The following is a 24,855-nucleotide window of genomic DNA, read 5'->3' as shown; positions in this document are numbered from 1 at the left end:
GGTAACTAACTATCATTTCCTCCTGGAAAGGACAAGGTTCTCTGAAGATGTGGCTGATCCCAGGGACAGTGCAGGAATTGGGGACAGCTTGGACCATCCTGGCAGACTGCAAGGAAGCTATCGGACTGTCGGGGCCCTGTCAAAAGAACTCCCCAACCAAAGAGGCCGACGATGGGTCAATGTGGCATCATCACAAATAATAATGGCAGTGGGTTGAAACATACCAGATGTGTTAAAAATCCTTAAGTACATAGTAATATACCAAAAACAAGACAAAAAGATGCCCCCCTCCCATCCCATGCCCCCCCCTTCTAAAGTGACTCATCTGTCACTTTAGAAAATGCTAAGGAATCGCATTCATTTTCCTGAAAACTGGTTAAGTGATGGGAGAGGACTAAACTTTTACCATGCTTTCCCTAGATGAACTGAACCTTCGGGTAACCAAAAAGTTGGTAAGGGGAAACTTCTTTTTACTTGAAAGTGTTTCAGCTAATAAATCAAGGAGAAATTATAATATTTGACTGTCCCCACTTTGCAACCCTACCGAAATAATAATATATCACACAGGGTGATCAATGGTCACCACACAATAGTAAGAGAGACAGCCAAACTTTATGCCTTCTGATGTAAATGCACAACACCATCTAGGAGGTAATATTTGGAAAAAACAAAACAAAACAAATCATCAAACCTTGAATCTGATCAAGCCTCTAGTTCTAAGCTCCAATTTACTGCAAATATAGTGTTCAGAGGAATGTGTTAAATGACCCCACAGAGAGGCAATCAGCAAAATCCAGGCTGTGGAAAATTCGATAGGGCAAATGATTAAGTTTCTTTACTAAATAAATTACAAGAGAAAGAGAGAGAGAAAGGAGAGAGAGAATCTATAGATCAGCTGAGACCTAAAAAAACCGGACCAATTGCGGTCGTGTGGACCTCATTTGGACCCTGAAGCAAATAAACCAACCAGTAAAAGAAATGATGTGGTGATCAGGGAAATGTGAACGCTGACCGAATATCTGACGATAGCAAGGGGGCTTGATATTTTTAGGCACAATGATGACAGTGTGGTTACTGTGGTTGTGTTTTGAACAGAGGCTTTATGCTATTTCTCTGCAGAAATATTTAGGGAGGAAAGGATACAGTGGCCTGGGATCTGCTTAAAAATATTCCAGGGGAGAGGCAGAGGGTTGGGGAATAGAAGGAACACGTTTGATCACGAGCCAGTAATTGCTGACGTCAGGATACACTGTGGTCTTCTAAAGTCATTACGGTTTTCCCTCTACTATTGTAGATGTTGGAAAAATTTTAACAATTAAAAGGCGAGGGTGGGGGGAGTCCATTCTCGTTGGAGGCACACAAGGGAAGGGACAGGCACTGCTGTTTTCCTCCCTGTGATACCGAAGGCCAAAGAAGAAACAAAATGCCTGCTTATATCCATTTGTACTTAGAAAAAAAAAAAATCAAGTTATAGTTACCATTTTACCATGAACGCATATGACACATTTTCTTTTTAATGCAAGAAAAGGCATAGGCTCTGGAGTTTGAATCTGAGCCTCTGTGGCCTCTTCCCACTCAGTCTGGGCCTGAATTGCCTGAACTGTCCCGGCCACTTGCACCTGCCTTAGAAATCTGCAGCCCAGGGGCACCAGGGTGGCTCAGTCGGTCGAACGTCTGACTTAGGCTCAGGTCATGATCTCACAGGTCATGAGTTCGAGCCCCGCGTCGGCCTTGCTGCTGACAGCCCGTCAGCACAGAGCCCGCTTCAGATCCTCTGTTGTCCCCCCACCCCCCCGCCGCCCCTCTCTCTGCTTATGCTCTCTCTCTCTCAAAACAAAAAAATAAATAAATCATTTAAAAAACCTTTCAAAAAAAGAAGCAGCCCAGCCCTATCCTCCCCGCCCCCAATTTGTGTAAGAAAACTCAGAATTGGCAGCAAGAAGCTAATTGTTCCCAGCTCAGCTCGTCGGCACAGTGCGAGCCTCCCCTTTTCCCTCCGCTGCCTCCCCCCAGAGTCCCAATTAGGAGGCTTTTCCAGCCAGCCAGGCGGCCCGCGCTGCGAATGTTCAGCTGCAGCTCCCTGCCCCAGGACGGCCCTGCTCGGCCCTGGCGCCCTGCCTTCCTGGGAGCAAGAGGGCTGTGGCAGGGGGAGCCCCCAGCTCTGGACTATCCCTCTTTTGTTTGCAACCCCAACAGAAATGTCTCTTTGCGGTTTAATCTCGGTCCCCTTTCTGCCCAGCCATCCCCAGCTTGCAGTAGTAACAGCCCAGGCTGCCAGTCCTAGGGATCGTCTTGGCTGTTCCACCCACGCAAACGTGCAACAGAGGGAGTGCGGGAGCCTTCTGGAAGTGTCCGCGGTCACCAGGAGGTCACCAGGTCTCTGGGCTCCAAGCCGGACCCTGCAGTGTCTCCCCTTCACGGCCTGCCCCCTGGTGGCCCACCCCTGACATGCGCTGCCTCCCCTCCCGCATCTGGAGGGAGCCCACCCCATCCTCCCACCTGCTGTGGGGCGGGGGGGGGCACAACCGTAAACCATGGTGTGGACCGCATACTGTGCGATCCACCTGCAGTTTTCTTAGTGGGGGTTGGCATGGGGTGAGAGCAGAGACCCAGGTGTGGGATCAAGGTCTGGGTTCCAGGAAGGGATCGTTGAGATCCCAAATTAAAAAAAAAAAAATTTAATGCTTATTTATTACGAAGAATTTTAAATGTTTCATTATTTTTGAGAGAGAGAGCGAGAGGCAGAGTGTGAATGGGGGAGGAGCAGAGAGAGAGGGAGACAGAGAACCTGAGGCAGGCTCCAGGCTCTGAGCTGTCAGCGGGGAGCCCGACGCGGGGCTCGAACCCACGAGCCGCGAGATCATGACCTGAGCCGAAGTCGGATGCTTAACCTAGCGAGCCACCCAGGAGCCCCGAAAAGTCCTGATTTTTAGCACAGTTACAATGATAACAACTACAACAGCTGCTGTTATTAGTTGCCATGGGCTGAACCGTGTCTCCCCCCCCCCCCAAATTCACACGTGGATGTCCTAACCCCCAAGACCTCAGGATGTGACTGTATTTGGACAGAGCATGTTTAAAGAGGCAAGAAAGTTCAAATGAGACCATTAAGGTGGTCTGTAGTCCAGCAAGGCCGGCGTCCTTCTAGGAAGAGGAAATCTGGACACACAGAGGAAAGACCACGTGTGGACACAGGGAGAAGGTGGCACCTGCACGCCAGGGACTGAGGCCTCGGAGGGACTCAGCCCCGTCGACACCTTGATCTAAAACGTGCAGCTTCTGGAACCGGAAGGAAATCCATTTTTGCGGCACTTGGTTAGGAAAGCCTGATCAGACGATTACATTTCCACCATGGCCACTATCATTTTCTGAGCGCTCGTTAATGTGTTTGTCACTGTGCTCAACGAATTACAAATATCATCTCATTTAATCCTCACTCCACCCCAAGGGACGGATGTCATTATCATCCTCCCTTACAAATGAGGAAATGGGAGTTTATTTTGGGTTTCCAGCAGCTAGAACAGTGCGGATAGGAGGGCTCAGTAAACATTCATTGAAGGAGGGACGCTCAGACAGCTTATAGGACTTGTCCAGGGAGCCAGTAAGGGGCACAGCCAGAGCCAGGATCTTAACCACATCTGTCAGGGTCCTAGTCCTGTGCCCTTAACCATACTCTCTGTGGGGTCAGGTACATTATGCCAAGGATGTGTGTCCCAGCAGGATGCTTGTTAGAGCCACAGCTTGGCAGTAAGAAGTGGATTCCGGATTTTTCTGAGGCCATGGCTATGCCCAGGTGTTTCTAGGCCCGAAACGAATCTGGTTTCGTTTATACCCTAGTCTCACCGAGAAAACTCCCAGGCACTGGGTCACAGACTGGGCAGTGTCCAGGACCCCCCCCCCCCCCCCCCCAGCCTGGAAGTGGCCTTAGAGAGAGCCTTTGAGCCCTTGGCCTTGACCACGCGTCCTTTGTTTGGCTCGAACCAATGATTTCGAACGGACGGGGGATCCCTCCCCTTTTCCCCTCCTCCTCAGCCCCTGGCCTCCCTCGGAGAATCCCCGGGCCTCCTCTTGGGGCCAGGAGGGGCCTCACATACCTTGTAGCCCTGGTTGATGCCGTTGATGAACTGGGGGCTGGGGGCATTCCAGGTGAAGCGGATGGTCGTGGAGTTGGTGGCTTCTGCGTGCACGTTGCCAGGAGGGACGGTGGGGACTGGAGGAGAGCAGAGGTGCGGGCAGCGGCGGGGGGGGGGGGGGGGTGCAAGAGAGCACGGTCAGTCTTGCCCGGTTAAGCAGAGCAAACACAGGGATGGGGTCTGCAGACTCTGCTTCGCCCCACCCCTTCTCCCCCCTTGCTCTGTGGACTTAAGACATCCTCTTTCTCTAGATTAGTGTGGGTTTAATAAAACTCGCCTGACCCATTTCACAGGCTACCAAGAAACAGAAGCGAGGGCTGTGAAAATACTCGGGGAGGTTTTTATGTACGATACTCCGTGTGAGCAGTCTCGTGATCCTGTGGTGGACTGCGTAGAAGGTCCCTGTAACCCGGAAGCTTCTGCCGTGCTCGTGCTCCCCCCAACTCCTCTTTCCCTCAGGACCCTCCCACCCTGCGGGGTAGCCAGGGGCAGCGGGCAATAGCTCAGGACTGGATACAACAGGTGACACGGCTGAGGCAGGACGGGACAGGTACAGGACCGACAGGTGCGAGCCTGGGAGAGAGAGAAGCACCAGTCCTCCGTGGTCACAGTCCCCACCCACCTCCCTGCAGTGTCCACTCGGTGACTTTGCTGCTGTAGACACCCAGCCCGGCACTGTTGTAGGCGGCCACCTCGATCTCGTAGTTGGTCCAGATGATGAGGTCCTCCAACAGCAGGTTGTTGACATCGGCATCCGTGATGTTCTTGAACTGGTACCCGACAGGCAGCCCGGCCAGGCAGTACCTGAGGGGCGGAAGGCAGGATGCGGTGGCTTGGAGTCAGCCTGCTTGGCGCGTGCCCAGGAAACCGGGTGTCACGGTGCGAGCGTTCCATACCCACGCTGTCCAATATGGCAGCCATGAGCATATACGGCTGTTGGGCACTTGAAACGTGGTTGGCACTGGGAACCCGTACTTTTATTTCCTTTATAGTCAAAACCACAGGTGACCAACGGCCATCTCCCTGGATAGCACAGGCCTAGTGGAGGTGTCTGTTCTTTCTGATGGGGCAGGACACTGGGGAGATGGCTACATGACCACGGACAATAAGAGTTCTGGGGAGACCACACTGGCCTCACCTTGGAGGGCTCACTGATGGAGGGCCAAGTCCAACCAAAGGTTGGGCTCATTTTCTTTTACCCTCCAAAACAGTGGCTCCCCTTTTGACGGTCATTCACTTAGGTGAAGGGAAAACACCTGAGGCTACCTACTTTGCCAATTTCGACCTTCCACTGGAAGAAGAACACACGGTAATAAAGAAGTGGGGTCTCTTCAGGCCAAATTTTGGAGGCTGGATAGCCTCTACCCATTTTTGGAAAATCAGAGGCCTCAAATTATTTTGATGTGTTACAACACCCCATAGCGGTGGTCCTCAGAGGCTTACCCTGCATCAGAACCCCCTGGAAGGCTTGTTAAAACACAGGTTTGCTGGGCCCACCCCAGAGTTTCCCATTCGGTAGGTCAGGTGTGGGACTTGAGAATTTGCATTCAAATCAACGCTGCTGCCGGCCTCAGAACCGCCCTCTGAGAACCACTGCTGATTTGGGGTCACCAAAAGCTCACGACAAAACGAACCGATAATGGAGCAAACTCAACAATAACTTCTTCCAGAAAGCGTAAGCCTATAGGAAAAGGGACATGCCTTTTGCAGCCAGCCAGAATTCAGAACATTGGTGAATGTTCAGTGACTTCCATTTATGCTAATTTTAATTCACAAAACCGAACTAATAGCACTTAATAACTCAGTCTGAGGTTATCAGGGACGTGCCCCTGGTCAAGGGGAGACAGAAAAGTCTATATAACTGGGCTTCATTTGGCAGTAAGGACCAAAGAAAGGAGGTCCACTTTTGGACCAGTTCTTGACCCAGTAGTTGGTTTCAGCTGGAATATTTTTGGTTTCCTGGGTGGTTGGCCCCTTGAATATGTACCTGTCTCCCTGGGCCTGTGGAGCCGTGACATGTGGCAGACTTGTCCACCCATACAGCCTTGAGGACACTACACCGTACCCCCTCCCTCAAGCATTCCCATTGGTTTCCAAGGCTCTGCCTTCTGGAAGTTCTTCTATATGTCTAACCCAAGTCTTTCATAACACAGTGAAGTCATTTCTTGTTGCCGGGCCCTCGTTAGATGGGGAAAGACCCACCGTGACCTTGCTGTTTCCCAATCCACGTCCGACCCTCCCCTTGAGTCTGGGCTGCCCTACCTTTCCCGGGATTGGACGCCTACCTAATGATGTAGCCCTTGAGAAGGCCATTCTGGTGGCTCTCCGGAGGTGGCTGCCACTGGATCATGATGGACTGGTTGGTCCGGCCGCTGGCGATGACGTTCTGTGGAGGGGCCGTGGGGGGTTCCTCAGGAAGGGAGACCCTGGATATAAAAACGTCAAGAGCGGGTGGGACGGGTTGCTTGGGTGGCTTAGTTGGTTAAGGTGTCTGACTCTATTTTGGCTCAGGTCATGATCTCACGGTTGGTGAGCTGGAGCCCCACGTCAGGCTCTGCGATGACTGTGTGAAGCCTGCTTGGGATTCTCTTTCTCCCTCCCTCTCTCTGCCCCCTCCCCTGCTCGCATGCCCATGCCTGCGCTCTCTCTCCCTGCCCCTCAAAATCAATAAATAAGCATTAAAAAAAGAATGGGTGCAGGGGTGCCTGGGTGGCTCTGTCGGTTAAGTGTCCAACTTTGGCTCAGGTCATGATCTCACAGTTCATGAATTTGAGCCCCATGTTGGGCTCTGTGCTGACAGCTTAGAGCCTGGATCTTGCTTCCAGTTCTGTCTCCTCTCTCTGACCCTCCCCCACTCTGTCTCTCTCTCTCTCTCTCTCTCTCTCTCTCTCAAGAATAAATAAACATAAAACAAGAGTGGGTGGGCTTTTCTACTCTTAGTCTTGATGGCAAACACAGGAGTTTAATGGGAAATGAGGAGGCTGCTTTGTTCCTGGATGACTTTGCACAACTGCTGTGCGCTTTTGGGCAAGTCACTTAACCTCTCTGAGCTTGTTTCTTTATCTTTTAAAGGAGTATAATAAAGCTCCACCTGTCTGCTTTATAAGACTGGTTGAGGTTCAAATGACACCATGTATATATATGAATATTTTTAAAACACTATAGGGGCGCCTGGGTGGCTCAGCTGGTTGAGCGTCCGACTTCGGCTCAGGTCATGGTGGTCTCACAGTTCGTGAGTTCAAGCCCCGCGTCGGGCTCTGTGCTAACAAACAGCTCAGAGCCTGGAGCCTGCTTCAGATTCTGTATCTCTCTCTCTCCCTCCCCCTCCCCTGCTCATGCTCTGTCTCTGTCTGTCTCTCAAAAATAAATAAATGTTAAAAAAAATTTTAAAAAACCATTATAAAACCCCAGATGTGTGTATTTTCTGTGCAGGAAAGGGACCTCGGCCTCAGCTTCTCACATGCCAAAGAAGCTGCTGTTGGAGATGATGATGTCATAAGTGACCAGGAATGTCAGAAGCAGGGATGTTTTTCACTTCCCGGTTGCAAGCTGTAACTAGGTTTCCTTTTCCGACCAGCTGGGCCCAGGGCTGGGGACGGGCAGGCCGGGCGGGGCTGGCGAGTCGTGTGCGCGAGCCCAACGCCCGCTTCCGGAAGCGAGTGCCACTGCATTGCCTCCTCTGGAGCTGCCAGGGGACACGGCGTTCCACCGGGGTGCCGCAAAACTGACACGCATCCATTAAAAGCAAAAGTTAATTATTTTTGATGGATGTCTCTCCCTTTCAGCTTATTTTTATGTTTTTGCTTTCTGACGGAGAGCTTTGCAACGTGTACTGCACACTCCCACGTCTTTGTAAAGCCCGCAGCGAGGGCGATTTCACCTTTTTCTTTGTGACTCAGGGCTGTTAGTATGAGGATTCATCAGGAAGATGAATCAGGGTTTGAAATGAAGCCTGAAGACGTGGAGAAAGTGTAGGGTAGATGTCCCAGCACTTTGAGGCTTTCTACTGTTGGGATCTTGTAGTTCTGAAGGGCTGGGGCCGTGTCCACATTGTTCCCCCAACCACTGATGGACCACACACAGCCTGGCACATAGTAGGCGTTCAATCAGCAGCGAGCGAATACATTCTCCTGTAAGTGCCCTCCTGTTAGCTGCCACCTCTCTCTCCTGTGACGGTGTCACCACCCCTGTGGCATCCCCCCAGTGAGAACCAGAAAGACTTAAGCTCACTGGAACTGTGGCAAAACCGAACGATTGTTTTAAGCCAGAGGTCTGCATACACACACCTAAGAGAATCCTTTAAAGAGCCAAGTACGTTCTTGGCTCCCTTGTAAACTATCAGTTGACCGTATACGTAAAGGTTTATTTCTGGGCTCTCTACTCTGTTCCATGGGTCTAAGTGTCTATTTTTATGCCAATATCATGCTGTTTTGATTACTACAGCTTTCTAGTATAGTGTGAAATCAGGAAATGTGATGCCTCCAGCTTTGTTCTTTCACAGGACCGCTCTGGCTACTCAAGGTCTTTTGTGTCTCCAAACACATTTGAGGACTGTTTTTTTCTTTTTCCTAATTCTGTGAAAGACGCCATCGGAATTTTGATAGAGGCTGCACTGAATTTACACATGGACATTTTGGGTAACACGGACATTTTAACGATATTAATTCTTCTCAGTGTGGAAAGGAAAGTCTCTTTAATACACGGTGTTGGGAAAACTGGACAGCCCACATGCAGAGGAATGAAACCAGACCCCTAGCTTACACCAGTCACAGAAATTAACTCAAAAACGGGGTGCCCGGGTGGCTCGGTTGGTTGAGCGTCCGACTCTTGGTTTGGGCTCCGGTCATGATCTCACGGTTCATGAGTCGGAGCCCCGAACGTCAGCCTCTGCGCTGACATCGTGGAGCCTGCTCGGGATTCTTGCTCTCTTTCTCCCTCTGCCCCTCCCCGACGTGCGCGCGCTCTCTCTCCAAATAAATAAATAAACTTAAAACATCGAATCAGCTGGAAATCTAAAGGAGAACAACGAAAAAAAAAATTAAAGACTTAATCGTAGGACCCTAACTTGTCAAACTCCTGGAAGAAAACATAGGGACAAGCTCTTTGATGTTGGTCTGGGCAGTGGGTTCCAGGAGACCACACTCAAAGCACAGGCAATAAAAGCAAAGATAAGTCAGTGGGACCACAGGAAATGAACAAGCTCCTGCACGACAAAAGAAACAACCAACAAAATGAAACGCTAAATCTGCAAACCATATATCTGATAAGGGGCTAATATGCAGAATATATAAAGAACTCATACAACCCAATAGCAATAAATAAATAAGTAAGTAACCCAAAAAACCAACAACAAAAAACCCCAACCCGATCTAGAAATAGGCAGATCTGAACAGGCATTTTCCCCACGAAGACACACAGATGACCAACAGGTGGGTGAAAAGGAAATGTGAATGAAAACCAGTGAGGTGTCACCCCACACCTGGTAAATCAGCTGTCATGGAAAATCGAAAAGACAAGACAGAACAGGCATTGTCAGGGATGTGGAGAGAAGGGAACCCTCGCGCACAGTGGGTGGGAACGTAAACGGGTGCTGTTAGTGTGGAAAACAAAATGGCAGCCCCACAAAAGATTAAAAAATCCATCCACAGGATGGGGCGCCTGGGTGGCTCAGTCGGCTGAACGTCCAACTTCAGCTCAGGTCATGATCTCGCGGTCCATGAGTTCGAGCCCCGCGTCGGGCTCTGTGCTGACAGCCCGGAGCCTGGAGCCTGCTTTGGATTCTGGGACTCTGGCTCTCTCTGCCCCTCCCCCACTTGCACTCTGTCTCTCTCAAAAATAGGACAGACATTAAAAACAAATTTTTAAAACATCCATCCACAGGAGATGAACACAGGATCTCGAAGATCTGTCTGCATGTGGAAACACCCTACGTATCTGTCACTGGATGGGTCCATCAGGCAGATATAGATGCATACGATGGAATATTATTCAGCTATGAGAAAGAAGGACCATTTGCACCGACAAACACTGTGCGATCTCGTACGCGGGGTCTACAAAAGCTGAATTTAAGAGAAACAGAGAGGAGGGTGGTAGTTACCGAGAGCTAGTGAGGGAGGGACATGGGAAGATACTGGTCAAGGCTACAGCCTTCTAGTTATAAGCTTAACAAATCCTGGGGACCTGAAGTATAGCCTGGGGATGATAGCTGAAAATGCCGTATCGTCTACTTAAAAGTTGCTCAGAGAGGAGGTCGAAAGTGTCCTCACCACAAAAAAGAAATGGACGTGTCAGCTAACGCTGTGGTGCTGATCACATGGGAACATACAAGTGTATCGAATCAAAACATTGTGCCTTCAACTCACTCACACCGTGTCACATGTCAATTAGAATCTCAATACATCTGGAAAAAATGAAGAGAAACATAAGAAAAGGAATGCTTTGGTGCATGGGATTTGTGTCACCGTCACTCTGGCCCCTTGTTGCATGGCTTCTTTCTCCCCAGAGGTGACCACCTGGTTACAGGACTTAAGTGGCCAGAATCAGTCGCCTCCTACGGAAGCGGGTATTACCGGGTGATGCTCGAAAATGGACAACCCTCTGTTTTTCCTCAATTTTCATCATCTTTAAAGCAGCCTCGCCGAAAGCTTAACCAGACCTGGCGTCTTGCAAGTCACTGGATACGGACATCTGTCACGTGCACGTAACAGTGACGGCGGCCGATAGGGGAGGCAGAGCAGAGCGAGGGGAATCTTTGAACTCGCTCGGCTCCCAGTGAGAGGGACCATTAAATCGGTGCTGATCCTGCCCCGGGCACTGCTCACGGCACCTCCCCCGGGTGACCTTTCACCTTGGCGGCCTCCCTGTGAGGCAGGTGTGAGTGATGCTACCCCTTTCGACAGAGGTGGACACCAAAGCCCCCAGGATTTGCACACAGCGGGCCCCGCGTGGCCATACTGGTCTCGGCCGTAGGCAGCCCCCCTCAGCCCCGCCGGCCAATGGGGTCGCCGAGACCCACAGGGCGAGAGCACCTGCTCCCCTCACCTCTCCGTGTCCTTGCTGAACTGTCCCTTCCCCACGTCGTTGACGGCACAAAGACGGAACTGGTAGGAGCGCGCGGGCACCAGGCCCTTGACCATCACGGAGGTAGCCTCGGGGTCCACGCTGGCCAGGAGCACGGTCCAGGGGGCATCTACAAGGACAGAGGGTGGAGGCAGAGGTGGACATCCGGGGGGCCGTGTTCCTTACCCCCAGCCCCGTTTGGGCCAGCAGAGGTGCGCCTCCCCCAGCTCAATCCGGCAGAGGCTGGTCACATCATTTTCCTGGGTCCCCTTAGCCCACGTGTCCCAGGGGGTTGGAGGGTCCTGGGGAGGGAGCAAGGACTCATGGGAACAGAGATGGCAGGTGTCTTTTCTATCTTTTTTCTCCCCCCCTCGAATCGATGAGCTCCAGGCAAACTGTATTGAAAATGCCCCTGAAACAAGGCCTGTTAATTCTGCAGTTCCCAGTCTGGAGGCTAAAGAAGAAAAAGAGTCGCCACGGCCTTGGAGGCTCTAGAGAGGCAGGTCCTGAGTCCCGCACCTCACAGACATGATCTCATTCAACGGCCACAGCGGCCGGAGGAGGCGGATGCCATCGCTCGTTCTGCAGGGACGCGGAGGCCTCCAGAAGGTCTGCTCAAAGGCAGAGAACTGGGATGTGGGGGAGCTGGATCCCGGCCCCGGGCCGCCTCCCTGAGCCCGTGCCTCCGGCTGGCTGCGGCGGGAAGCCTTACTGTTCTCTGACATCTCCAGGACGTAGCGAAGCAGGGGGCTGTTGCCGTCGAAGGGCTTGGCCCACGTCAGGTTGATGGCCCGCCTCTCCGCTGTGCTGAGGGTCGCCACAGGGCGTTCGGGGGCGTGGGGCAGCTGCCTGGGGGAGAGAGGTGTGGCGGGGCGGGCTGTGAGGTCTGGAGTCAGGTGACACACGGGGACCAGGGCTCAGACTGAACTTCGAGATGCCTCAGCCGCCAAGCTCGGCCTTCGGGCCGGCCACCTGGAGGCTCTGCTCCCTGGCTTACGGGCCTACCTGTCCTACCTGTCCCCAGACTCCTCTGCTTTTGACAGAAGGCCTCACTGAGCTGCGGTTGGGGGGGGGGCCCGGGCAGGCTGCCCCCTTACCTGACGCGCAGGTGGGCACTTCGAGAGTCATTGCCCCCGGCTGAGAGCACCCGGCAGGTGTAGGTGCCGATGTCCCCCGACCACGTCTGCGAGATGTGCAGGGAGCCGTTTTTATCGAGACGGATGCGGGGGTTGCTCTCCATGCCCAGGGTGGCCCCATCCTTCTCCCAGACATACCTGAGAGTAAGAAGAACCAGTCAGTAAAGAGAGGTAGGGAACTAGGGGGCGCTTCCGGGGCTCAGCCCAGGGCGGGTCTGGAGGAGAGTTCCAAAGGAGGCAGAGTCCCCCCCACTTCCCCACCCGCCTCCCCCCTGCCCCGGGGCTGGTCTGGGGCCGGAGCACGGTGGGCACCCGATCAGCCCCCAGCCCACCGTCCCCGTGGCAGGTGCTCCGTCCGGGAGGGTTAGCACACGAAGCCGTCACACCTCTATCTCAGGTCTAGGTCAGAGCCGTGTTGCTTTTGGCCAGAAGCGACTGCCAAGCAGCCAGCACAAAAGAGCCGGCAAAAGGTAATCTTCCGAAGAGGTTAAAAGATTACAGCTGGAAAAAGAATTAACGTTTCCGCACAGACTGCATTTTGGAATTAGTTTTATGAGGGGAATCATTAGATCAATGCATCACTGTGACAAATTGACTTCAGTGTCCAAAAAATCACTTTAGCTTCGGTCAGTCAGTACAAAGGGGGACTTGAGAAATTACACACACGCCCGGGCCTGACAATAAGAAATATCCCCTCTGGAATGATTCTTGAGGAAATACAACTATTACTGTCAACATAACGTGGGGTGCCAGCTCCAGGGAGCACGTCCTGCTGTTGCCCCCCAGCAAGGTTGGCCAGGGTGCTGGGAACAGGATGGGGACTGAGCCACTCTGTACATGACCCATCACTCGCTCAGCTGGGGACAGGGTGGCCTGAGCCACAAGGATGCGAGAGAACTCTCTGTGTTAGAGAATGCAAGTTTGCTAGGGAGAATGAGCCTGTAATATTTTAAAGCTAGGTTTAAAAAAAAAAAAAATCAGGGAATTGCAAATACAAATAGGAAAAAAAAAAAATACAGGAAAACCGAGAAGCTTTCCCATAATGGGTAACCATGATTAACAGCTGAGCATATACCTTCCAGACTCTTCCCTCCTGCCCCAATGGGCATGGTACCACAGTGTTTCTATGTTCTGGATTCAGATTCCCTGGTCAAATGTTGCCTTGGCCACTTACCAGCGTTTGTGATCCTGGGTGTGTTTATTTACCCTCCCTGTGCCTCAGTGTCCTCATCTGTCATACCAGGAAAATAATACCACCCGCTTTATAAGGTTGCTCTAAGGATTGTGTGAGTTAATATAAAATGCTCCAAGAAGTGCCCGGAGCGTGGCAAGGGATCAATAGAAGTTAGTCATCATTATGCACTTTGACTCTTACAGCACATGTACGTAAACAATATCTAGCTATCTATCCATCCATCCTGACTTTAAAGCTGCTTTCCCGCCCCACAAAATGTCACAAACTCTTTTAAATGGGCTGCTTCCACACCATGGTTTTTATCAGCTGCACGGTGCTTCCCACATGATTGCTCTGCGATCGTTCCCATAATGTTGGGTGACCAGCTTAGCTCCTTGTTTGTCGATATTATAGTTAATGCTGCGATGAACATCCTTGCAGTAACGTATTTTCATACGTGCTAAATCATTTCCTCGAGGATACGTTTTCAGCAGTGAAATTGCTGAGTTAAATTTTAAGGCTTTTTATACATATTTACAAATTGTCAGAAGGAATCACCTTCAATTCATCTCCATAGCTAGAAAAGAATCATCTGTGCCAGCACTGACGGCATGAGTACAATTCCTGCATAAGAAACAGCTTATGGCAGGGGCCCCTGAGTGGCTCAGGAGGTTAAGAGTCTGACTTCAGCTCGGGTCATGATCTCACGGCTTGTGAGTTCGAGCCCCGCATCGGACTCTCTGCTGTTAGCACAGAGCCTGCTTCAGAGCCTCTGTACCTGCCCCCTCTCTGCCCCTCCCTGGCTCATGCTCTCTTCCTCTCTCTCTCTCTCTCTCTCTCTCAAAAATAACTTAAAAAAAATTAAGAAAAAAAAAAACAGCTCATGGCAAGCAGACATCTTTTGCCCTGGGAGGTGGTGTTTTGGGAAGCATAGATTACCACCCGTGGAGTGTTTATGCCCCAACAACTGAACCCGAATCTGATCAGCCAGTTCCTTGAATCTAACTAGAAATACCAGGGATCGAAGTACAAGCGTACCACACCACGAAAAAGCAGCTAGCCCAACCCAGAAGGTGGGGCCTTCTACAGTGGGTATCGGCCAACAATGGCCCACCACCTATTTGTGTAAATAAAGTTTTATTGGAACACAACATGCCTGCTTGTTTGCACACTCCCTGTGACTGCTTTTGCACTGCAAAAGCAGACTCGAAGAGCTGTGACAAAAGCTATATAGCCCTCAAAGCTTAAAACATGTACTCTCTGGCCCTTTACAGAACAAGTTAGCTGGACCTCTGTCCTGTAGAACCTGGTCTCTCCAACTAATTAACTGCATGTAAACAAAGCAACAATGAAAACAAGAATAAAAAGGAGGGGGAGGGGACTATGTAGAAAGGAGGCACACCCACCAAAAGCAATGTGCAGACCTTGGGTGGATGCTGAGTTCAACCAACCCACCTTTATTTATTTATTTATGTAATGTTTATTTTTGAGAGAGAGAGAGACAGAGTGTGAGTGGGGGAGGAGCAGGGGGAGAGGGAGACACAGAATCCGAAGCAGGGTCCAGGCTCCGAGCTGTCAGCACAGAACCCGATGTGGGGCTTGAACCCACGAACCGGGAGATCGTGACCTGGGCCGAAGTCGGACGCTTAACCGACTGAGCCACCCAGGCGCCCCATCAACCAACCAACTTTTAAAAAGGCACCTCTGAGATAATCAGGGCCATTGTATCAGCAGACATCAAGGGATTGATTGCTCATTGTGTTAGGTGTGACCAGGGACATGGTTGTTGTTATGTTTAAAGAAAAGTCCTTTTAGGTAAGAAATGCACACTGACATATGTAAAGGTGAAATTACATGCTTAATATTTGCTTTTAAAATATCGCAGTTAGGGGCGACTGGGTGGGTCAGTTGGCTAAGCATACGACTTCAGCTCAGGTCGTGATGTCACAGTTCGTGAGTTCGAGGCCCGCGTTAGGCTCGCTGTGGGCAGTGCAGAGTCTGCTTTGGATCCTCTGTCTCCCTGCTCTGCCCCTCCCCTACTCACGAGCATGTGCATGCACTCTTTCTCTCTCAAAAACAATAAACAAACATTAAAAAAATATTGCAGTAAAAAAAGTGTATGTGTGTGTGTGTGTGTGTGTGTGTGTGTGTGTAGTGGGGGAGGGGGATAGGCAAAATCAGGTGAGCAAAGTGCTGACAATCACTGAGGCTGAGAGGTGGGTATATGAGACTTAATGACACTGGTCTCTCTACTCTGGCCTATCTTGGAAATTTTCCACAATAGAAAGTTAAGAAAGAATAAAAGAAAGGAAGGAAGGGAGAAAGGAAGGAAGGAAGGAAGAAAGAAAGAAGAAGGAAAGGAATGAAGGAAGGAGGAAAGGAAAGGAAAGAAAGAAAGAAAGAAAGAAAGAAAGAAAGAGGAAAGGAAGGAAGGAAGGAAGAAAGGAAGGAAGGAAGGAAAGAAGGAAGGAAGAAAGAAAGAAAGAAAGAAAAGAAAGAAAGAAAGAAAGAAAGGGAGAAAGAAAGGAAGGAAGGAAGAAAGGAAGGAAGGAAGGGAGGGAGAAAGAAAGAAAGGAAGGAAGGAAGGAAGGAAGGAAGGAAGGGAGAAAAGGAGGAAGGAAGGGAGGAAGGAAGAAAGGAAGGAAGGAAGAAAGGAAGGAAGGGAGGAAGGAAGGAAGGGAGGAAGGAAGGAAGAAAGGAAGGAAGGAAGAAAGGAAGGAAGGGAGGAAGGAAGGAGTAAAGAAGAAAGAAAGAAAGAGGAAAGGAAGGAAGGAAAGAAGGAAGGAAGAAAGAAAGGAAGGAAGGGAGAAAGGAAGGAAAGAAGGGAGAAAGGAAGGAAGGAAGGGAGAAAGGAAGGAAGGAAGGGAGAAAGGAAGGAAGAAAGAAAGAAAGAAAGGAAAAAAAACAACCAGTGGGTTCATTGAACTCAGGGTATAAATTTTCCAAAATTATCTGTTATTATATAGCTGGCTATTAAACAATTTTGACGAGTGATTTTAAATGATATTAGATGGGGGCACCTGGGCGGCTCAGTCAGTTAAACGTCCAACTTCAGCTCAGGTCATGATCTCACAGTCCGTGAGTTCGAGCGCTGCGTCGGGCTCTGTGCTGACAGCTCAGAGCCTGGAGCCTGCTTCCGATTCTGTGTCTCCCTCTCTCTCTGCCCCTCCCCTGCTTGTACTCTTTCTCTGTCTCTGTCTCTCTCTTTCTCAAAAATAAATAAACATTAAACAAATTAAAAAAAAATAGTCCTCAGGAAATCAAAGCCGTGCAAAAATAATTACAAGGATGTGGATCGTTATGTTTCTTAATATTAGCAAAATTAAAAAACAATCCAAATATCCAGCATTAGGGAATTGGTAACATAAATTCCATTACAGCCACACAATGGACATGTGAAGAATCATGTAATGGAGTTTATATGAAAATATTCATCGACAGGGAAAGAGAGTCACAATAGGTTCTTAAGGTTCTTACCAAATAGTAATATTTGGGTGTCATTTGTAAAAACCTGGAAACAGACTAAGGAATTGTGTTTCCAGTTTTTTACAAATGACACCCAAATATTACTATCTCTGAGAGAAACAGGTAAACTTACTTTTTTCCTTCTTTTTTTTTCTCTCTCTCTCTCTCCCTCCCCAGTTTTTGGGGCTTATCTGCATTTTCTATATTTTCCTTCTATACAGGATATCTATTAGCCATGCAGTAAGAAAAAAGGCCAACAGAAATACGGATTAGCAGTCATCGTTGCCCGGCTGGATTTCTCAGAGTGGGTCTAGATCTGGCCTCGGATACCAAACGGAAGAGTTCTCTCCTGAGACTGTTCTGGAAACTGTTCCGCCACTTTATTTGATTTGGTTGCTTGGGTCCTTCCTAGCCTGTCTGGTCAGGGAGCCCCATGTGTATTCCCTGAAGCTGGGACAGGGTTTTCAAGTCCAAGGAAGGGGTGGGAGATGTGGGGTGACTTTGGGCACAGGCTGCAAATGCTGAGGGACCAGTTCTGTTCTCTCTCTTCCCATCTAGAAAAAACTGCACTACATGGAGAATTCCATTCTGAGGCGAGGACCCCTCCAGTGCATCAGAACACAGTTTTCCATCTGTGGGTCCCTGGAGGTCCTTGGAAGGTGGGCCTGCGGCTATATTGCAAGAGATCCACAAATCCCTTTGTCAATGAAGGACTGTCTGGAGAATGGGGGCGCCTGGGTGGCTCAGCCGGTTAAGTGTCCGACTTCGGCTCAGGTCATGATCTCACGGTTCATGAGTTCAAGCCCTGCATCAGGCTCTGTGCTGACAGCTTGGAGCCTGGACCCCGCTTCAGATTCTGTGTCTCCCTCTCTCTCTTTGCCTCTTCCCCACTTGTGCTCTCTCTCTCTCTCAAAAATAAAGAAACTTAAAAAAAAAAGAATCGTCTAGAGAATGAATAAAATATGCAAGTATTTTCCAAATAATAGATGACATTTTAATAAATAAAACGCCAACTTATTTTAAAGTGTTACTGAATTAACCAGTTTTTTTTATTATAAAATTTTTAAATTAATGGGTGCTAAAATTATAGCTACTTATGTATAGAACTGAGACTCACAGCGGTATTCTATGGGGAGGAACATGTGGGTTCTCTTGGAGAACATTTTTATGGTTGGTATATTTTTTTTTTCCAAAAATTGAATAATCCCAGGAATAAGCATATTCTGAATCATGTGTTGACAACATATTAACTACATCTCTGTGATTTCAAGGCTCACTGCTTGCGTTTGTGCCGGCAGCACATGACGACTGCCCTAAATATCAATGTTTAATGTTCGAGGAGGTGTTTCTCAAACTGGAGGCCCGCAGTGGATTGGCCGAGGATGGATGTGTGTCAAAAAGTCTAGAAACCCTTACGGGCAACCTTGGCTTCCGGCGGTGAGGGGTGGGCATTTGGTGTGGCTGTTAGACTGTCATATGCCCAATGGCCACCAGATGGCGCCCCAGGATGCAGCTGCCTCCAGAGCCGTGGGGGCCAGGACTCCCGAGTGGCGTCAGTGGCCGGCCCCTTCCAGCCTCGCTGCCGGCTGCTTTGGCAGTGATACTGGCCACAAGCTGCCCTCCCCTTTTGCCTCCATGGGGTCACAGCAGAGGGAGTACCTGACGGTCACTCGGGGGTCATGGGTCACTCCGCACACCATGGAGGCCTGGGTGCCCTTGATGACACTCTGGTCCTGGGGAGGCTTGGTGATGCGGGTCCGGGCTGAAAGAGGGCAGGGAGACAGGGTGGTGAGAAGGGGGTGTAGAGCCGGAGTAACAGGTGAGATGCAGGTGTGTGGGAAGGGCGCCTTTGGGTAAACCGAGCCCGAGTGGCTGAGTTCGACGGGTAGGCGGAGGCAGGCCCCGCGCGTGGACAGGTCTCCCGCAGCCGATGTCCCAGAGCGTTAAGGGAACTATGTGACTCCGTGGTACTTGAATTCTTGAAAGCCACATTCGTGGCGGGGGCTCGTTTAATCCTGCCCCCACGAACCCGAGTGAGGGATACACAAACGGAAATCTGAGGGTGATCGGGGGCCCATGGTCCCAGCACATCGGTGGTCTAGCCAGCGTAAAAACAGCATCCCCTGCTGCACGGCATTCGAGCCCATGGGTGTTCAGCCTCCCCAGGTGGCCCGCAGGCACGTCTGTCTTGGGCGTGGATCCCCAGTGGTGCAATCTGACCGCACAAGGGGCTTGATTCGCTTCCTTAAAGCAGGGCTCAGAGCACTACGGTCGGGGGCCGAGTCTGGCCGGTAGCCTCTTTGGCTGCCAAAGCCATTAGCATCGGAACCCAGCCGTGCCCTCTGGCTGCTTCCTTGCTGAAACAGGAAAGTCAGTCGAGGAGTCGGGACAGAGGCCGTCCAGCCCACGCAGCCTAAAATAGTTACTCTCTGGCCTTTTACGGAACGGGGGTGCTGACTGCTGCCCTAACGTTGAAGACAGCTGCCCACCGCCTCTCTGTTCTCACTCGGCCACGCGCGGCGAGAGCCCTCGCTCTCGTGGCACCATCGGCAGAAGCCCGGCCTTCCCTCTGCAGTCATTCATTCGTCCGAGCCCTTCTCTCGGAAGAAGCGCCCCCGGCGGGACCGACGTGCGGGTGTGCAGGTGCCGGCAGGGGGACACTGTGCTCGGCACACACTCACGCACGGACGTGTGAAGGCACTGTGCGCACTCACCCCACACGACCAGGTCAGCCGAGGCTTCGTCGACCCCCCGAGAGTTGGTGGCCAAGCAGGTGTAGGTCCCGGCATCGGAGATGCGCGTGGGGCTGACGAGCAGGCTGCCCGACTCCAGCAGCGTGAATCGAGGCAGCTGGACGGAGCCGCTGGCCAGGATACGCTCCCCTGAGGGCGACACGGGGTGGGCTCGGGGTGCGGCCGGCTGTGCGCGTCCACGCAGCCCCCGGCACTCTGACACGGCGCGAGCCCTCTCCCCGGCGGCTCCGGGCAGGTGGTCTCGGGCAGGTCACCAGCTTGAGAAAGACTGGGAGGGCCGCGGAGGTGGGGGCAGGGCTGGGGTGGGGGTGGAGGCCCAGGGGGGTTTCTGACGTGGTGACAGGCACGAGGGCACTCGGTCACAGAGCCCGGGTCTCCTGGCGTCTCTCTCTCTCCACCCACCGCGCCGTCTGCCCTTCGCCGGAGAAGGCCAGGGACGGTCTCCTGGAGCAGCCAGGCACAGCTCTTGGAGACAGCTGGCACCCGGGCCGGGGGGGGGGAGGGGGCAGACAGCTCTGACAAGGTGGTGACGGGCATCCTGCGGCAGGATGCTTCTGGAGAGTCACCTTCAGGGGAGCGGAGGGAAGTGATGGGCGGGGGGGGGGGGGGGAGCAGCAAGGAGCGGTGGCGGGGGAGGGGTGGACTAGGACAGGGTGGGCCAGGCCTCCCTCTGCGGTGGGACCTGGGGAGGCCTGGTGCCTGGGGGTGAGGGAGGGAGATGAGCCCGAGACTGTATCTATTTTAAAGACAATCCCACCTGTCTGTGCAGAGGGGTATCTTCATGTGCAAGCCCGTGGGTGTCTCCCTTTGCACCCACGGGCAGGAACGCTGAACCAGTGAGCGTGTCGGGTGAGCGTGTCTATTTGTGTCCATACCCGCGCCTGGCTGTGCCTCCACTCACCCCACAAATATTTATTGAGCAGCTACCATGTGTCAGTCTCCGGCCTGGGCCCCAGGAAGACAGCGGCGGGCCAAACCGAAGCCGGGGCCTTCGTGGGGCGGCAGGCGACGAGCGGAACGAAGGGGCAGGTTTTCTTGTATATAAGGAGGTGGAGAAATTGAGCCGCGGGGGGCGGCGTGGGGAGGCCCGGGGGAGGGGGGCAGGTGAGTCCTAGGGAGAAGCTTCCTCCACGCAGACTTGGGAGGTGCGAGGGAGTGACTGCAGGTGCATGCACACGTGTGTGCACACGGGGAGAGCTGGGAAGGCGAGGTGTAGAGCCGCGGAGGAGCCACCGAGGGCGGGACCGCCCGAGCTTCGCTGGCTCGGGTGTCGGGAGCCCTCCGCGCTGCCGTGGGGGCAGGGATGGTCTCCCACTTGCACGGACGGCCACCACCGTAATACGGACCATCAAACAGCGGCCATTCACTGGGCTTCCCCACTGCCGAGGCACAGTGCTGGCTCTTGTTTTGTCCTCATGCTGACCCAAGGTATATGGTCCCATTGTCCTCAGTTTACAGACGGGGGACCCCGAGGCTCGGAGTGAGTAAATGATTCACCCAAGGTCACAGGTCTCTGGAGCTGCAGAGCCGGGCCTTGAGCCCAGCGGGGCGGCACGTGGTGCATACTGTGGTGTGAAAGACGCCCCGCCCCTGGGGGCGTGCAGTGCACGACCTTCACAACTGTACATAGGGAACCCGACCCGGCTGTCTCCAGAACTGAGCTCTGAGGACTGCCCTAGGCTGTCACACGGCCACACCCTCCAAAGGAGATCAGTCCCATCTACCTTTCTGCCAAGTGATGGCCGGCCGGGGCGCTCCCGAAGTCTCACAAGCCAGCACGACTGACATGCCATCGATCACTGTGCTGTCCAAGGGGCCCCTGGTGATGTTGGGGGCGATGCCTGCAAAAGGAGACAGTGGAGCCTCTCAGCTACACCCCAGAGGAGCCCCCACCGCTAGAGGGCCAGGTGCTCATCCTGCCCCTGCCACCAAGAAGGACGCAGGTGTCCCGATGGGACTCCAGCACCGGAGAAAAGCCCGGAAGGCCCTCCGGGGCTCCCTGCACCACCTGCCCTGTGGCAGGACCCAGGCTACACCAGCCCTTCTGCCTTGATTCTTCGGCCTCCATCTGGGGGAAAAGGGAGGACCCCCGAGGGCGGCTCACACCCGCCATGATGCCTCCTTCACTGAACAGGACATCGAGGCTCTGGGTTCCTGACAGAAAAAATGGTTATGGCCAATAGGAGAACACTGCCCACTCTGCACGAGGCCTGGCCCTGGAGAGTCCACAGCCCGGTCGAGCTGTGGTTCTTCAAGATGCAGCGTTCTTGCTTTGTGCTGGCCTTCCCCGGCCCGGCCCTCAGGGGCAGACGTGCATGGGAGCAGAGCTTAGATACGGACCAGCACTGGCTTCGCCCACACTCCTCGGAAGCAAGAAGCGAGACGGCAGCCTTTCTGTCCCCAGTGCCGTTTTGGGGCCAACCCAGCTGGCCCTCTGCCCCACGGCCGCCCCGTTCGGGGGGACCTCTGTGGGACTGAGGGCCTCCCCCGAGGGACTCTGGGAGGCCAAAGACCACACACCCTCTTGCTGCTGAGACAAGGAACCCAGCGGCGCTTTGCACGTGCACAGAGCTCTGCCATCGACGGTGTGGCCAGTCATGTGGCATTGGCTGCGAACGTAGCTCCGTGAAGAGGGCGGGAGAGCTATGCTCCCTGCCAAGAGGCTCCAAGAGGGCAAAAGGTTTGAAGGAGGGACTGAGATGAAAGCCCTGGGTCTCTCTGGAGAAGTAAGCGAGTCTTCTCAGTGGGGACGGGGTGGCTTCGGCCCTGTCCAGGAGGCCAGGGGCAGCTGCGAGGCCAGAGCAAGACGTGGCCTCACAGACGCTTCTCTCCAAGAGCCCGTGAACCCCTCCGCGGCTCAGGGCCCTGGAGCGCCAGACCCGGGCTGGGAGAGCAGTGGGCGCAACCGGCTAGGGCCGCCCCCGCTGCTGAGTTTTCTGGAATCCTAGCTCTGCAAAATGCAGCATCTTTTCTCGAGAGGCTGCTGGCTTGGAGGAAGGCTGCATCCTGGGAGCGGGAGGGACTCCGGGGCAGGACAGCAGAGGCCCAACTTACTGGTGACAGCCAGGTAGGTAGAGGTCTGCACCTCGCCGGCCGCGTTGCGGGCAAAGCACTGGAACATGCCGGTGTCGTCGGGCACCAGCCCGCTGATCTGCAGGCCCCCATCACCGCGCTGCCGGAATCGGTTCAACCTCCCCACCTCCACCACGGCCGCGTCCTTGTACCAGGTGATGGAAGGCGGTGGCACACCTAGGGGGACACGTGGGCCCACAGTCAGCCCACCTCCGGGCTCCCTCCCTCCTGCCTCTGAGGGGTGCCTGGAAGTCTGCATGGGGAGGGGGTCCCTGTGTGTCCTGCTCCCTAGAACCTTCTTAGAGGGGCCGCTAATGGTCTTGGAGGAGGTGAAAGATGTTCTCGGGGTGGCATTTCTCAAGTTCTTATAAGAGCAGGGGTTCCGAGAAAATTTAGCTGGATTAGTTTAGCTTGGGAATGGTGGATGGGACAAATGAATCAAAAAAAAATTTTTTTTAAGAAAGAGAGCGAGAGCAGGGGAGGGGCAGAGGAAGAGGGAGACACAGAATCTTAAGCAGGCTCCATGCACAGCGTGGAGCCCGATGAGGGGCTCGATCCCATGACTCTGTAATCATGACCTGAGCCGAAATTAAGAGCTGGGACCCTCAACCTACTGAGCCACCCAGACGCCCCATAAATTAATTTTTAACTGGAATTAAATTTTTTTAAGGCTTATTTATTTTTGAGAGAGAGACAGAGCGTGAGCAGGGGAGGGGCAGAGAGAGAGGGAGACAGAGAATCCGAAGCAGGCTCCGGGCTCTGAGCTGTCAGCACGGAGCCGGACGTGGGGCTCAAACCCATGAACTGTGAGATCGTGACCTGAGCTGAAGCTGGACGCTTACCCGACCGAGCCACCCAGGTGCCCTAACTGCAATTTAATTTAGCAGAGACCTTTATGTATTTTGGGAACCTCCAACGGGGGTTCGTTTCTCAAGCCCACATGACTGCAGAGTCCCGTGTCGAGCAGCACACAGAGGAGGCTGGTTCTTCTCGGGAGCCCTCTCCTACCTGGTCTGCACAGGGAGGTGAGCAGGGGCTCCCCGTCTCTCAGCCTTGCCCAAGCCACACACCCCTGGGCCTGGCATGGTCTTCTCGCACGTATCCCCAGCCTCCCCTCTCTCCCTCTGGGTCCCAGCTCAAATGTGACTTCCCCAGGTGAGCTCCCACCCTCCATCCGAAGGAGCACTCGTGGCCCCAAGCCCCCTACACCTGCTTGCTTCTCCTTCCCAGCTCTTTTTCAACCCTGACCTTCTACGACACTGTATTTCATCCTTTCCACGGGGCACACACATTCTTTCACGTGGTAACATCTCCGAGACAAAGGCGTCTTCCTATCGAAAGCACATCATCATTTCATTGGTAGTCTTTTTTCTTTCTTAGTGGCACATAAAATAATGGGGCATCTCACAACCCATGACATTTTCGATGAAATGAAATAAAGTATCTTTATTTGCTCATGGGTTGGTCTGCCTGCCTTCGAAGAACGTTAAGTTTCGTAAGAGCAAGGATTTGGCTGGCTGTTGGGTTCATTCTGTATCTCCCCAGCCCAAGAGCAGTATTGGCACGTGGAAAACCCTCCGAAGGTGTCTGTTGGGTGAACGAATGGATCTTGGCCTTCCCCTCGCGTGGGCTCAGAAGGGGAGTCCTTCCTCCCTCCCTCTGCTGCGACTCTCCTTGCCTGAGCTACGTTCTGCCTCTTTGCTCAAAATGACACCACGTGCCATGGTGGACGCCCTCTCCTATCATCCGATCACCCTGGATGCCAGCCCGGTTTTGGGGCTGCCTTGTAGCTCAGCCGGGACAGAAAGAGGGAGGCTGGGGATGGGAAGAGTGGAAATTCTCCAGGAGCTCTGACTAGGGGGGTTAAGTAGAAAAGAGTAGGGGAGAAAATGGAGCAAAATGGACCAGAAACCAGGCGGAGCTCATGAGACCCATCTCAGGCGAAACGCACTCACATGTTCTAACAGTTCTGACATTGTCTCCAACTCTGAAATTACGGGCAATTTCGGTCTGTCACCTATCCTGAAATTACGGTAATTTGGATTCATTTGTAACCCTCAAGT

General features: G+C 52.7%; 1 protein-coding gene across 3 annotated transcripts in view; it reads right to left on the bottom strand.

Moving 5' to 3' along the window:
* The window catches only part of SDK2 (sidekick cell adhesion molecule 2), a 261,630-nt gene that overhangs the window by 56,190 nt on the left and 180,585 nt on the right, over positions 1-24,855 (bottom strand). For all 3 annotated transcript variants that reach the window (XM_058704552.1, XM_058704550.1, XM_058704551.1), the window contains 10 exons: positions 22,775-22,969; positions 21,445-21,561; positions 19,682-19,849; positions 18,627-18,729; positions 12,290-12,466; positions 11,905-12,041; positions 11,175-11,322; positions 6,419-6,559; positions 4,756-4,937; positions 4,095-4,210 (listed from right to left, as the gene is read on the bottom strand). In XM_058704552.1, the coding sequence (XP_058560535.1) occupies positions 4,095-4,210; positions 4,756-4,937; positions 6,419-6,559; positions 11,175-11,322; positions 11,905-12,041; positions 12,290-12,466; positions 18,627-18,729; positions 19,682-19,849; positions 21,445-21,561; positions 22,775-22,969 (1,484 nt within the window). The remainder of the gene's footprint in view (positions 1-4,094; positions 4,211-4,755; positions 4,938-6,418; positions 6,560-11,174; positions 11,323-11,904; positions 12,042-12,289; positions 12,467-18,626; positions 18,730-19,681; positions 19,850-21,444; positions 21,562-22,774; positions 22,970-24,855) is intronic.

Source organism: Neofelis nebulosa, chromosome 16, assembly GCF_028018385.1.
Source record: "Neofelis nebulosa isolate mNeoNeb1 chromosome 16, mNeoNeb1.pri, whole genome shotgun sequence".
Lineage (NCBI taxonomy): Eukaryota > Metazoa > Chordata > Mammalia > Carnivora > Felidae > Neofelis > Neofelis nebulosa.
This window is presented reverse-complemented; position numbering and strand designations above follow the sequence as displayed.